This window comes from Scyliorhinus torazame, chromosome 7, assembly GCF_047496885.1.
Source record: "Scyliorhinus torazame isolate Kashiwa2021f chromosome 7, sScyTor2.1, whole genome shotgun sequence".
NCBI lineage: Eukaryota > Metazoa > Chordata > Chondrichthyes > Carcharhiniformes > Scyliorhinidae > Scyliorhinus > Scyliorhinus torazame.
In genome coordinates this window covers 55185286-55197750 of record NC_092713.1, presented here as the reverse complement: position 1 = coordinate 55197750, position 12465 = coordinate 55185286, and the positions used below count along the sequence as shown (strand labels likewise).

At 43.3% G+C, this 12465-nt stretch overlaps 1 protein-coding gene across 2 annotated transcripts in view; it reads right to left on the bottom strand.

Annotated features, from left to right (window-relative positions):
• ptch2 (patched 2) overlaps positions 1-12465 on the bottom strand; it is a 142605-nt gene that overhangs the window by 44680 nt on the left and 85460 nt on the right. For both annotated transcript variants that reach the window (XM_072510730.1, XM_072510731.1), the window contains 7 exons: positions 12125-12256; positions 9369-9524; positions 9113-9211; positions 8074-8199; positions 5116-5234; positions 3888-4290; positions 1489-1801 (listed from right to left, as the gene is read on the bottom strand). In XM_072510730.1, coding sequence (XP_072366831.1) covers positions 1489-1801; positions 3888-4290; positions 5116-5234; positions 8074-8199; positions 9113-9211; positions 9369-9524; positions 12125-12256 — 1348 coding nt within the window. The remainder of the gene's footprint in view (positions 1-1488; positions 1802-3887; positions 4291-5115; positions 5235-8073; positions 8200-9112; positions 9212-9368; positions 9525-12124; positions 12257-12465) is intronic.

Here is a 12465-nt window from a genome sequence, read left to right as displayed (position 1 = left end):
TGCTTACAAATCCATAGCTTTTGGAAAGCGGGCTTTCTACAAAAATGTTGATTTAAAGATTGTGTAAATTCAGCCCACAGCCTTGGCCCATTAGAATAGGGTAAGCCATGTTGCAGTTCAGAAAATCAAAGTGTGAGCTGCCATGCGTTGCAAGCGACTAAACTCCAGGTATTCTTTTGTGCTAGTCATTGCGGTCATGGTCAGTATTTATTCTTCCAACACTAGTCCATTGGAGGAATGTTGACGGAATTAACTCAGCAACAGCCAAAGACTGGGACAAGATGCCTGGCTATGTGAAAACCCAACACCATGAAAAATTGCAAGCATGTGTTGGGAGTTGAAGAAACCGGTCGTTTCAAATCTTCTCCTACAACTTTAAAGTGAAAAGGCTTTCAACAGCTTGACTTTGAAAGTCCGCTTGCAATGAAAGAGTCAATGCCACAAGCAGCATACTTGCTAATATTTTAGCAGCTCAGAAACGGGCCAGGAATAAGGGTAGGTAAATTGACTATATGATTGCGACTGAAGTGAACTATTGTAGTGTCACTGAGTTGGAATGGTGTTTATTGCTGGAAGCAAAGGTACTTAAAATGAAATTAAATGTGTTGATCTGAATGTGGAATATGGCTGGCTGAAATCATAAGTGGATCGAAAAGAAATGGGCATGTTTGTTGAGAAGTCAGTTGTCAGGACTCCTCATGTTCTGAATGTGTTGCAAATAGATTTTGCTGCTTTCTATTCATTTATGATTCACAATTTTTGTGGGCTACTTGTTTGAGGAGAGCCTGTTGCTATGAAAGCATTACAAGATACACCCTTGCCATAAGAACTAAAGGCCAACCACACATGTTATTACTATGATGTGTCACTAGGACCAGTGCCACTCTATGCCACCCAGTTACCATTTGCATGACACACAACATGCTACCAGGGCTAAAGTATTCCAATGGCAGCAAAGAGAGCATCACTAGGCTTCAAGCGGTCAAAATGATCCCTCACTACAAAACATTAGGGGGTTGAAACAGTTCAGCGTAATACATACCTCATTGCTGTGGTACACCACAAAGAAAAACTTGCACATGTGTCTCTCAGAGAAAACCCCCCAGAATGCTTTGTATTCAATGAATTACTTTGAAGTGCAGTGAGTGTCATTATGTCGACACAAAGCCCCATCGCATCCATTCTTATGCTCTTTTGCAAGCACAGCACTCCCCAACCCATATTTCCAGTATCCCATGCAGTGTGGTACTTAACAGATGTTATTCACAAGCTCATGTCATAGGAATTATGACAGAATATAATATTGAGAAGATTAGGAACAGACGACTATGGAGTGGGGCTGTGCCAGTTAATCCCAAACTACTGGTATAGGCTTGTCTACATTTCACCTATGCAAGCTACTTTTGTTTTCTGTGTGGACATTGATGCAATTTATACTAATTTTCACATACTTTACAGCGCACAGTATGAGAATCATTGAAATCTTACCTCTCAACCAGTCTTGAATATAATGCAACCACATTTTGGGCAACTCCTTATTCTCTTCACGAACGATGTATTTGATAGTGTTGAATCTCTTGTGGAGGTCGCACAGCAACTTCTGGGATGTGGGATAATCAAAACCTCCCATGGAGACGATGTACATGTTATAGAAGGAGAAATACTTGAACTGAGCTGCAATGAAATCGTACTCCTTGGTTTCACGAGGAACAATGTCTGTAAGGTACAGCCCATCATGGACCATTGTGGTTCCATAAAGACTCATCCCAAGCAAGGCCATGAAGAGGACTAGCACGACAACCTGGATTGTGAAACAAAATCATGAATTACTAAATAAGCACGTATCAAATCAGTGTTCAACAGATGGCATTACCCTGAGTAATAAAGCTTCACATTTGAAAATAAATTTCTTTGATCTGTCATCAGACTTTCAGGAGAGAGGAAAATATAGTTGGGCCTGCTGTGTGCATGACGCGTTGTTGCAAGTGGGTTCTGCTGTAAACCAGCTGGAGCAGCTTGCAGAGTGAAGCAAGTGTGACTCCCTATGTCTTTTACTTTTTATTGAGTATTGTCTTGCGTGATGGTGCCACACCAGGATTATTTGCCCTTGGAATACATTCCTCTAGTGAAATGGCAAGTAAGTTGCAGAAGTCTACGTGCAACTCTCCCTATCGGCCAAGGGAAGACAATGCAGAGGCAGGACGGTAAGGAAAAGGATTTACCCATGAGTGATGGGTAAACATGGCATCAAGCGATCAGAGAAGGAGTTACTTTTAGCGATTTCCCCAAATGCCAGGTGCATGATATCAGTGTCTATGACGGGGAAGGTAGTAAATTTCAGGCATGAGTTTAGCTCTCATATGGCCTTACAACGAGTCTGTTCCCAAATCGGCATGGTGTTAGAGTGGTTAACAATGCTGCTTCACAGCGCAAGATATACTGGTTCGATTCAGACCTTGGGTGACTGTGTGGAGTTTGTACGTTCTCCCTGTGTCTGTGTGGGTTTGCTCTGGGTGCTCCGGTTTCCTCCCAAGTCCAAAGATGTACAGGTTAGGTGGATTAGCCATGCTAAATTGCACCTTAGGGTGGGGTTGCAGGAATAGAGTGGGGGATTGGGTCTAGGTGGGGTGGTCTTTCGAAAGATCGGTGCAGGCTCGATGGGCCGAATGGCCACCTACACTGTAGGGATTCTATGAAATCAGTTTTTAAAATTGCAATGTGACATATTGGAATGTGAAAAAGAGATGTAATAATTATTACATGTAAATTTTCTTCTGAAAATAAAAGGCATACAGTTGGCATATGATGATCCAGCCCTTTTATCATTGGTACTTGTGTTTTAATACAGATCAGTAAAAGTATCTTTCTTTATGGACTGTGAGCTCCTGTGCAGTAAATCAGCAGCCTCAGATCAGTGACCGAGCTAGTGTTTAAAACTATATGACTGTAAATTGGTACGAAGCCAACAGTCTCACTCAAGAGAGACCATGTTGGAGTAATAAAGGAAGCTTCTCTGGGTTCTGGGTTCAGGTACATCATTGGGTCTAAGACGAGGAAAGCTTAACCTTGTATCTGACCCAGGTAAACCCGACTAGGCATTGGCCGATCCTAAATCTTGGTGCAAAAATGGTAAAAAGCGTTCAGTTCAGGCACTTGAAATGAAATGAAAATCGCTTATTGTCACAAGTAGGCTTCAAATGAAGTTATTGTGAAAAGTTTCCCTCCTACCCTGATTTTCTTCCCAATCTCTCCTGCTCTGAAGGCAGTGACGAACACTAGGATATCATTCTACATGCTTCCACTGCCTTATCCCAGTGGCCAATCTTCATGTAGAAATCCTTCCAGCTGAGCTGAACACTGTCTTCACACAAAATTCCCGAGTGCTTGCTTTCTAAAAGGGACTAATTAGGTGCTGTAAAATAACTTTAATAAGATCAGATATGATTTGGCTAGAGAGGGCGGCATGGTGGCACAGTGGTTAGCACTGCTGCCTGGGCAGCACGGTGGCCCTGCTACCTCAACACGGCTCTGGGTCACTGTCCATGTGGAGTTTGCACATTCTCCCCGTGTTTGCATGGGTTTCGCCCCCACAACCCAAAGAAGTGCAGGGTAGGTGGATTGGCCACGCTAAATTGCCCCGAAGGGCCTTTTCTGTGCTGTAGACCTCTATGATTCTAATGAGAACCTTCTGCCAGTGACCCTCAGGTTAAATGTAGTTCCCCACTTCCATTCTGGCTGAAAGTAGATAACTGAGCACAAACCAGTGATCAGCTATTTCTCAAACGTATGAATCAGTAACTACTACACTGTGTGGTGCATCATGGGGCAGTGGTGTGGGAGGATCTTCAAAATAATAAAAAATGGAAACATAGCTGAAAATTGCTTACTTTAGATTCTGTCTTGAGAAGAAGTGGAGCGTACTTGTCTCGTGCAAAATCTGCCAGATTCCATTTGACAAAAGGCATCTGAACACAGTCCCTGCCGGCTTTTGCCTCATCCATCTGGGCTAGCAAGTCCCTAGTTGAACTAGTGGGGTCCATACCCTGGGGGCCAACGTGATCTGGGGGCACGATGACAGAAGGAGTTGAAGAGATCCGTGAAGTTGGTGAAATGATGGTGACAATGTGCTGCCCTGAGGGGTCACACTGAGTGAAGGCCTGGACTGTAGTGGTGATCTGCGTACTGTGGGTAAATGTTGGCCCACCATATGGAGAAGGATGGAAGTTCTGGTTATCATTCGCATCTGCAAATTCTTGTGGCTGAACCTGAATCACTCTTGATGAGCAGAGACTGAAAAACAAAATATATTTTCACATGTAACTCATCCTATATCTATATTGTTATACAGTTGCATATATATCAAAACATTGAGCGACAGCAATGCATGCCTGGGAATAATTATGAGTTAGTAATATGATTGACGAACGCAGACATCATAAGCCATGGGAACTAAACTCAAATAGTTTCTAACCACCCTCTGAATTAATTCCTGACGTGAAATTATTGCCCTGGAAATCACTCCCACATATCTATTTTATGGTTGTTGAAAGCAGCTTTGACCCATTGTAATCCTTTCACGAGTAGATAACAGGTGCTATGGTGGGTGCTAAAGTCCAGAATGTTTCATGATATGTCCAGATTATGCGAATAACGATTATTATAAGTCTTCTTCACATTCTGCTGTGTACCATTCTCTGTTTTAAAGGGTTAAGCATACAATATGTTTGAAGCAATTCAGCGATCAGCCTTTAAGAGAAGGTTCACCTCTGTTAGTTTTTCTTTTTCCCCTTCCTTAGTGACCTTTTCAACAGGAACTTTGTAGAGGTGAATTAGGTGAACACTAGTAGCACAGAATGTTTGCCAGTGAATCAATGATATACCATACACGGCATCAAATTGCTCAATGCAATCCGGGGGTGTGTGCAATGCTTAGCCCATTTTGCGCTACTGATGTTGACAAATTCCACCCTCACCATGCCTTGGTAAGCATAGGCAAATCTCCTGCATCTTTCTTATCTTCCCCTTTTGTGATCTCGTCTCATTGCCTACCACCGCCCAGCCTTCACAGTGGGTGGAAATCGTACCTGAGAACTTTATGCTGAAAGGAACACTCACCTGGAAAAGCAGCAGAAAATATCCAGCCTTTTATCTTCCCGCCGATGAAGGTCCAAGCTTAAAATGGCAGGAAAGATGAGGAGCACCATAGCAAAGTTGAACACCACAACAATTGCAGCCTGTGAGGGGCAGGAGGAACAAGAGCAAACAGGAGATATTAATAATATTTCAGTACGAGTGCAGGCTGCTGTTTAGATTTCAAAATATGTAAAACTAGAACTTTGAAAATCTCTGGATATTGATGAGGTGGGGGAATGTAAGGAGAGAGGCTTTCATTCTTAATGCAAATCAGCAGCCCACATGAAAACTCCACTTCTGTGCCCCCATATTGTGAAGAGATGTATTTCCACACAGTACCTGGCAGTATTTCCACACTGTACCTGGCATTATTTCTGTTACTAAGTAAAATATATTTCTATAGTATCAAATGTAATTGGTGTTGTTTTCTCACAGTGCTTCTGTTTTGCTTACTAATTGCTATGCTGTCCTGCAAGACTGCTTACTAGCGAAGATGTCCCTTTAAGATTTGAAAGAAGCACAGTTGTAAACCTATAGCTTCACTGTAGACCCTAGGCCTCAGGCAAAGTGTTCTGAGAACAGCAGTTTCTGATTTCTAACCAAGATATTTCTAGCTTTAGGTAAGTTGTACTACAACCCACTTCCAGACCTCACTAAATCCATGTACTAAGCCAAAGAAAATATTAAATCACTAAAAGGATTTGAAGCAAGAAATCACCCCCTTTCCCAAAAATGCCCCCTTTCCACACCCCTCCTCTACATAAACATTAATCTGAAAGAGACTCCTAAGGTCACAGCAGTCTGATGTAAGTGAAAAAACAGGGGGTGGGGTTGCCTGAGGCAGACATTATAGTATGTTATTATCTCCCAGACCACCCAGTAAGCTCAGGCAGATCACATAGCTGGAGCTGAGTTGTAGATGATATATCCCATCATTTATGCCAACTACCTAGGCTGTGCAATTTAGAAGCCTGTTTAAAGGCTGGCTCAGTGTTCGAGCCTGTCAGGTTCTTGCTATTTAATTCCCATTGTATTGTTTTCAATCAGTGACTCCCAGGCTTTGCTAAGCCACTAGTTTTACAGTCGGCCAGTAGGACTGTGTTTTCAATACAATTGCCTTCAGCATGTAAATAAATGCACTTTTTTCAGGCGTGATTTACAAGAAAAAAACAATTATTTAATGGAAATTTAATTTGATTTAATATAAGAATTCAATGATATTTTCCTTAGCCTTTCCTTCCAAAAAAAACATTTTTAAAAAAGGAAATGGAACTCATCTTGCTCTACAAATCACTAGTGCCATATGACAATAATCCTTCCCCTGCCCAGTGCTCCTCTAAAAGACAATTTTACAAAGAAAGATAAAGCCTCATTTAATCTCTCCAAAGAAATAGATAATAATCCAATTTTAATATCAGTGCCAAAAGGATTGGATAGTTTATAAGACTTATTTATATCGTCTTGCCCTTTTTAAAAAAAAAAACCTTCTTCAAAAGAACAAATCTACATCTAACTTGGAAACAAGCAAGTCCTGTTGAAATGTTTCACATTGTGCACGCTATGATGTTTCAACTAAAATGACCGTCCCTTCAAATGAAATTCAAGATAAACATCAACTGTTTCTTCCTCCTGTGCGTGTAGCCTTAGACTAGGTGATATGGCAACACGTGCAGAATTGCAGGTTACAAAACTCACTATCACGCATTGTGCCAGAGGAGATGTTGCTCTCTGAGCTTGTGTTGAACCTCCTGGAACAATGGTGTGAGATGTCGAGGATAGAGAGGTCAGAGTAGGAATGCGATTGATGGCAAAAGTGGTAAGCATTTATGTCTTTTTTCCAGATATCCAACAAGTGCAACATTTAGCTTTTGTTTTAGTGCCTTCTCTTAGCATGTCCAGCTGATGCCTTTTCAAATATTACATTATTAATCTAGTGAACTATATAACTATGGAGTACTTTACATTGGCTTCCAATGTGACTCCAATTTAGCCAACAGTTTGACTACAGGAGTCAGTTTCCAAAGGAGAACTACGTCTTGCTGCCCTGAAGTTAAATGTTTTATAAATTAATATTGGCACTATTTTCTTTACGGAGACAGCTGCGACAAGAAATTGCAACCAACCAGCAGTTGGTCCAAAGACATTCTCTGGCGGAAAATGGTTAGCTTTGTAGGAGGAGGGAATCAAAGTTGTGCCTGACGTTTGGTTCCCTTGATAGCCTTTCATTTGCGTAAAGATGTGTCAACTTCCAAATCCCAAAGGGGGGCATGTGGAGTGGTGGTTAGCACTGGGACTGCGGTGCTGAGGACCCAGGTTCGAATCCCGGCCCTGGGTCACTGTCCGTGTGGAGTTTGCACGTTCTCCCCATGTGTGCGTGGGTTTCACCCCCACAACCCAAAGATGTGCTGGTTAGGTGGATTGGCCACGTTAAATTGCCCCTTAATTGGAAAAGAAAAATAATTGGCTACTCTAAATTTTTTTTTTTTAAACTTCCAAATCCTGTGCAAATGCCAGGGAAAGCAAGTACCCTGCTGCTGTGCCAATCCTTCAAAACTGCAACTTTTTTCTTTTCAATCAATTCACCATTTCGGGAGATGCCAAATTCAACCTTTCCCCCTGTGGTATTATTGATGGTGTATCACTCCCCACACCTAATGACAAGCTGTCTCATTTTTTTTTTAAGCAGTGAAGCCCGCCCTGCAGGTAAGCAACAGGGGTGGTGAAGATAAATTCAAGGAAGCGTACAACACCTGCAGCAAAATAATTTCTAGAGGCCCTAATCCACCCTCATCACAACCCCCCCCCCGCCCCCCCCCCCCACACACACACACACACACACACAGCACAAATACACATATTGTAAATTTTTAATTTAATAAAGCACAACCATTATGCTGAGCACATTATATGCGATCAAGGCACTTCATATGATTCACCTACCTGTAAGGAAAAAGCACGGAGTGCAGGAATGGGGATCAGAGCAGCCATAAAGAAAGCGATTATGTTATTAATGGATGTGAGGGCAACACTGGTCCCTGTCCGCCTCAAGCATTCGCCCGTCCTGTCCTGTAACACAAAATAAAATCATCAGTGAAAAGCAGCATAAAAGTTTCAAACTGCAAAGTTCCATCATACTTGCAGGCAAGACTGAGCAAGTGCACAAAGACACACACATACACATTCAGACCTGTATGCAGACTCACATGTAGAATTCCTTTTTAATTAAATGCTAAGTTTAAAATCTTTGTTGCTTTTAGTGTGGAGTCCTGTGACAATCCCAACGTGAGTTTGTTTATTCGGTGACAATTGTGGATTGCACAATTGCTTCACAGCTCCAGGGTCCCAGGTTCGATTCCGCTTGGGTCACTGTCTGTGTGCACATCCTCCCCGTGTGTGCGTGGGTTTCCTCCGGGTGCTCCGGTTTCCTCCCACAGTCCAAAGATGTACAGGTTAGGTGGATTGGCCATGATAAATTGCCCTTAGTGTCCAAAATTGCGCTTAGTGTTGGGTGGGTTTACTGGGTTATGGGGATAAGGTGGAGGTGTTGACCTTGGGTGGGGTGCTCTTTCTAAGAGCTGGTGCAGACTCGATGGGCCGAATGGCCTCCTTCTGCACTGTAAATTCTATGATATGAAATTGGAGGTTTTGATGGGGATGTCCAGTAAGAAATATTCCAAGCCATGTGAATTCAGCACACTTATATTAGGGTAATCTCCAAGTGGACAAGAACAAGTGGTGTAACCACTTCTCCAATGCTCACATCGAAGGTACTCTTGACTATCAGCAAACAAGTTGAATTCTCCATTTCTTCTATTTACCAACCCGTTCAAACATGTTCACAAAGCATCATACTCTATCAGTTCAGAATGTTCTTCTGATTTATAATGTTCTTTTGTAATGTTCTTCTGACTATCCAAGTGTAATCACAAGGAAAGAAGGTAATATTGTATTGCAGTATTACGCATACTTTCATCTTTACCTTGAAAGGAATGTTCTTATTTTGACCAGTTTCAGTGAATGCGTGAGCCAGTAGAAACATATCATCGACACCAATACCCAGAGCCAGAAATGGTAATACCTAGATCCAGAAGACGGAAAAAAAATGATTAATATTACACACACAATCTGTTCTGCATAAAATTCACCTTCCCCTTCTGACAATGATAATGAACTCAGTACAGAAATGCTGGGCTGTAGCCCTTTTGGGAGGGTGAGGGAGAGATGGAATTATGTACCTGGGTCGTTGCAGCATTGAATGAAATTCCCAGGAGTGAACACAGCCCAAGTCCTGAAGCTACTGATAATGCCACCAACAGAACTCCAGCCAGGCCCACAGCCCCTTGGGATTTCGAACAGTCCCACCTCAGCATGGTCACACAAGCATATGCCAACTAATGGAGTTGGAAAAAAAAAATGATCAGCGTACAATGAACAAAGAATAAAACAAAAACATAAACTGGAAATAAATGTAAGACAGTCAGTGGAGATCTGTGGAGAGAACAGACGTGTTAATGCTTCAGGTGAAGATTGGCATCATAGGTGAACACATGGGAAACTGAGTGAGTGCTGCATTATTGAAGATATTTGGTTATGTTGGTAAACTGAGGCCCTAGCCATTCATGCCATATGGTATTGAAAAGAGGACGATGTTCTCCCTGTGTCCTGGTCAATATTTGTCTCTTAACAAACACCACACAGCTTATTTTATTCATTTGCTGCTTACGGTGCCTTGGAGACTGGTGTCATCTTTGCATACATAACAACAGTGGCTACACCTCAAAGTAATTTGTTGGTTATGAGGCACATTTAGAGGCACATATCTCCCTTTGGTCTTGACTGTTCATGTGTCAGAAGGCAAAATGAGGCTGTTTAGCACAGGGCTAAATCGCTGGCTTTGAAAGCAGACCAAGGCAGGCCAGCAGCACGGTTCAATTCCCGTACCAGCCTCCCCAAACAGGCGCTGGAATGTGGCGACTAGGGGCTTTTCACAGTAACTTCATTTGAAGCCTACTTGTGACAATAAGCGATTATCATTTCATTTTCATTTCAAGTAGGATTTTTTTCTGTAGTTCAGGATCGTGGGTATCATTTTAAGGAAATAAAGCTTAATTTACGGAGCATCTTTCATGTCTCCAATATCTTTTGTCATTGGCATCCTTCCATCTAAGCTTAAATTATGGATATTTGGGCAGCACGGTGGAGCAGTGGTTTGCACTGCTGCCCCACTGCGCCGGGGACCCTGGTTCGATCCCGGTCCCAGGTCACTGTCCATGTGGAGTTTCCATCACACGAACCTGCCTCCCATCCATTGACTCCATCTACACCTCCTGCTGCATGGGGAGAGCGGGCAGCATAATCAAAGATCCCTCCCACCCGGTTTACTCACTCTTCCAACTTCTTCCATTGGGCAGGAGATACAAAAGTCTGAGAACACGCACAAACAGATTCAAAAACAGCTTCTTCCCCACTGTTACTAGGGCAGGGATTCTCCTCTACCCGGCAGGGCTGGCCGTACCGTCGCCGAGAAATGGCGTGAACCACTCCAGCGTCGGGCCGCCCGGAATGTGTGAAATCCTCCGCACCTTCAGGGGCCAAGCCAGCACCAGCGGGGTTGACGCCGTGCTAGCCAGCGTGGAAGGCTTGGCACCGCGCCAACCGGTGCCGAAGGGCCTCCGCCGGCCGGCGCATGCGCGGGAACGCCTGCGTGTGCTGACTTCATCCCAGTGCATGCGCAGGGGGGTTCTTCTCCACGCCGGCCCTGGTGGAGGGTGACAGCAGCCAGCGTGGATGGAAAGAGTGCCCCCATGGCACAGGCCCGCCCGCAGATCAGTGGGCCCCGATGGCAGGCCAGACCATTGTGGGGGCCCCCAGGGGTCAGATCTCCCCGCTCCCCCCCCCCCCCCCCAAGGACTCTGCAGGCTGCTCGTAGAGCCAGGTCCCACCGGTACGGACCTGGTTTGATTTACGCCGGTGGGACTGGCCGAAAACGGGCAGCCACTCGGCCCATTGCAGGCCGGAGAATCGCCGGGGGGGAGCGCTGCCAGCGGCTGCCGTGGGGCAATTCCCGCCCCCGTCAAAACCCCGGCACTGGAGAATTCGGCAGCCGGCTTCGGGGCAGGATTCACGCCACCCCCCGGCGATTCTCCAACCCGGCGGGAGAATCCTGCCCTAGATTCCTAAACGATCCTCTATGGACTGACCTGATTAATACTACACTCCTGTATGCTTCACCTGATGCCGGTGTCTATGTATTTACCTTGTGTACCTTTTGTTGCCCTATTATGTTTTTTTTTTGTTTTCTTTTCATGTACTTAATGATCTGTTTGAGCTGCTCGCAGAAAAATACTTTCCCCTGTACCTCGGTACATGTGACTAAACAAATCCAATCCAATGTCAAAAAAAAAAACCAGTTTAGCAAATAGATGACAATCGGCTCAGGACACCTACACAATTCAATCCCCAGTTTTAGTCATATAATCTATCCTTATTTTGAGAGAAGATACTTCAATTTATATTATTCAGTTAAATAGCCAAATGTAAACACTGAGCTCGGAAGTACAGTTTCAGGAGTTGGTAATGCATCTACAAAATCACCATCAATAGATGCACATTATTCCATCATAAAAATGTATATTGAAATTTACAATAGAAGAGTTGAGACAGGTAGAGTGTATTAATATGTGGATATGTTGCTACAGATAAATACACTGAATAGACTACACTTTAAGAATGTTACAAATCTGATGGTTCAGATGATATTGATAAATGACGAATGTCTTCTGAAGTCGCAATACTTTAGTGTTACCATTGTTGATTATTCCCCTAACAATATGAATCTCAGCTGAATTTAAGCCTAGGATATAGACCTGAAAGTTGAATTTCCACAAAACTGTACCCTCTGTGCCTGTAGATTTCTTTAAGTTTTTGATCCCATTACAGTCAGAATTGATGTTAACTCTAAACAGATATCAAGAAGTAAAAACATGCTCACCATTAGCAAGTACCCTCCAGCAACTCGAATACCGCTGACATCGGAAAAAGATTTCATGATATCATTAAGGGTGGTGGTGGAAAAGGCGTGGATATTTTGGGAGGAATTCTGAGGCACAGTCTGGTGTGCTACCTACAAGGAAAAGTTAAAATGAGAAGTTAAACATAGCAGTATTACTCCATCTTTGAAACATGTACACAAAAAGAATTTGGACAAATATTTTAAGGCCTCCAATTGGTAGTGAAGAAAATCCCTCTAAGATTCAAAAAGTCACAATTGTTCTTTGAGGAGCAAGGGCGCCTCAAAAGGTAAGTTAATAAAAGAAGTGCATAGCTGAGCCC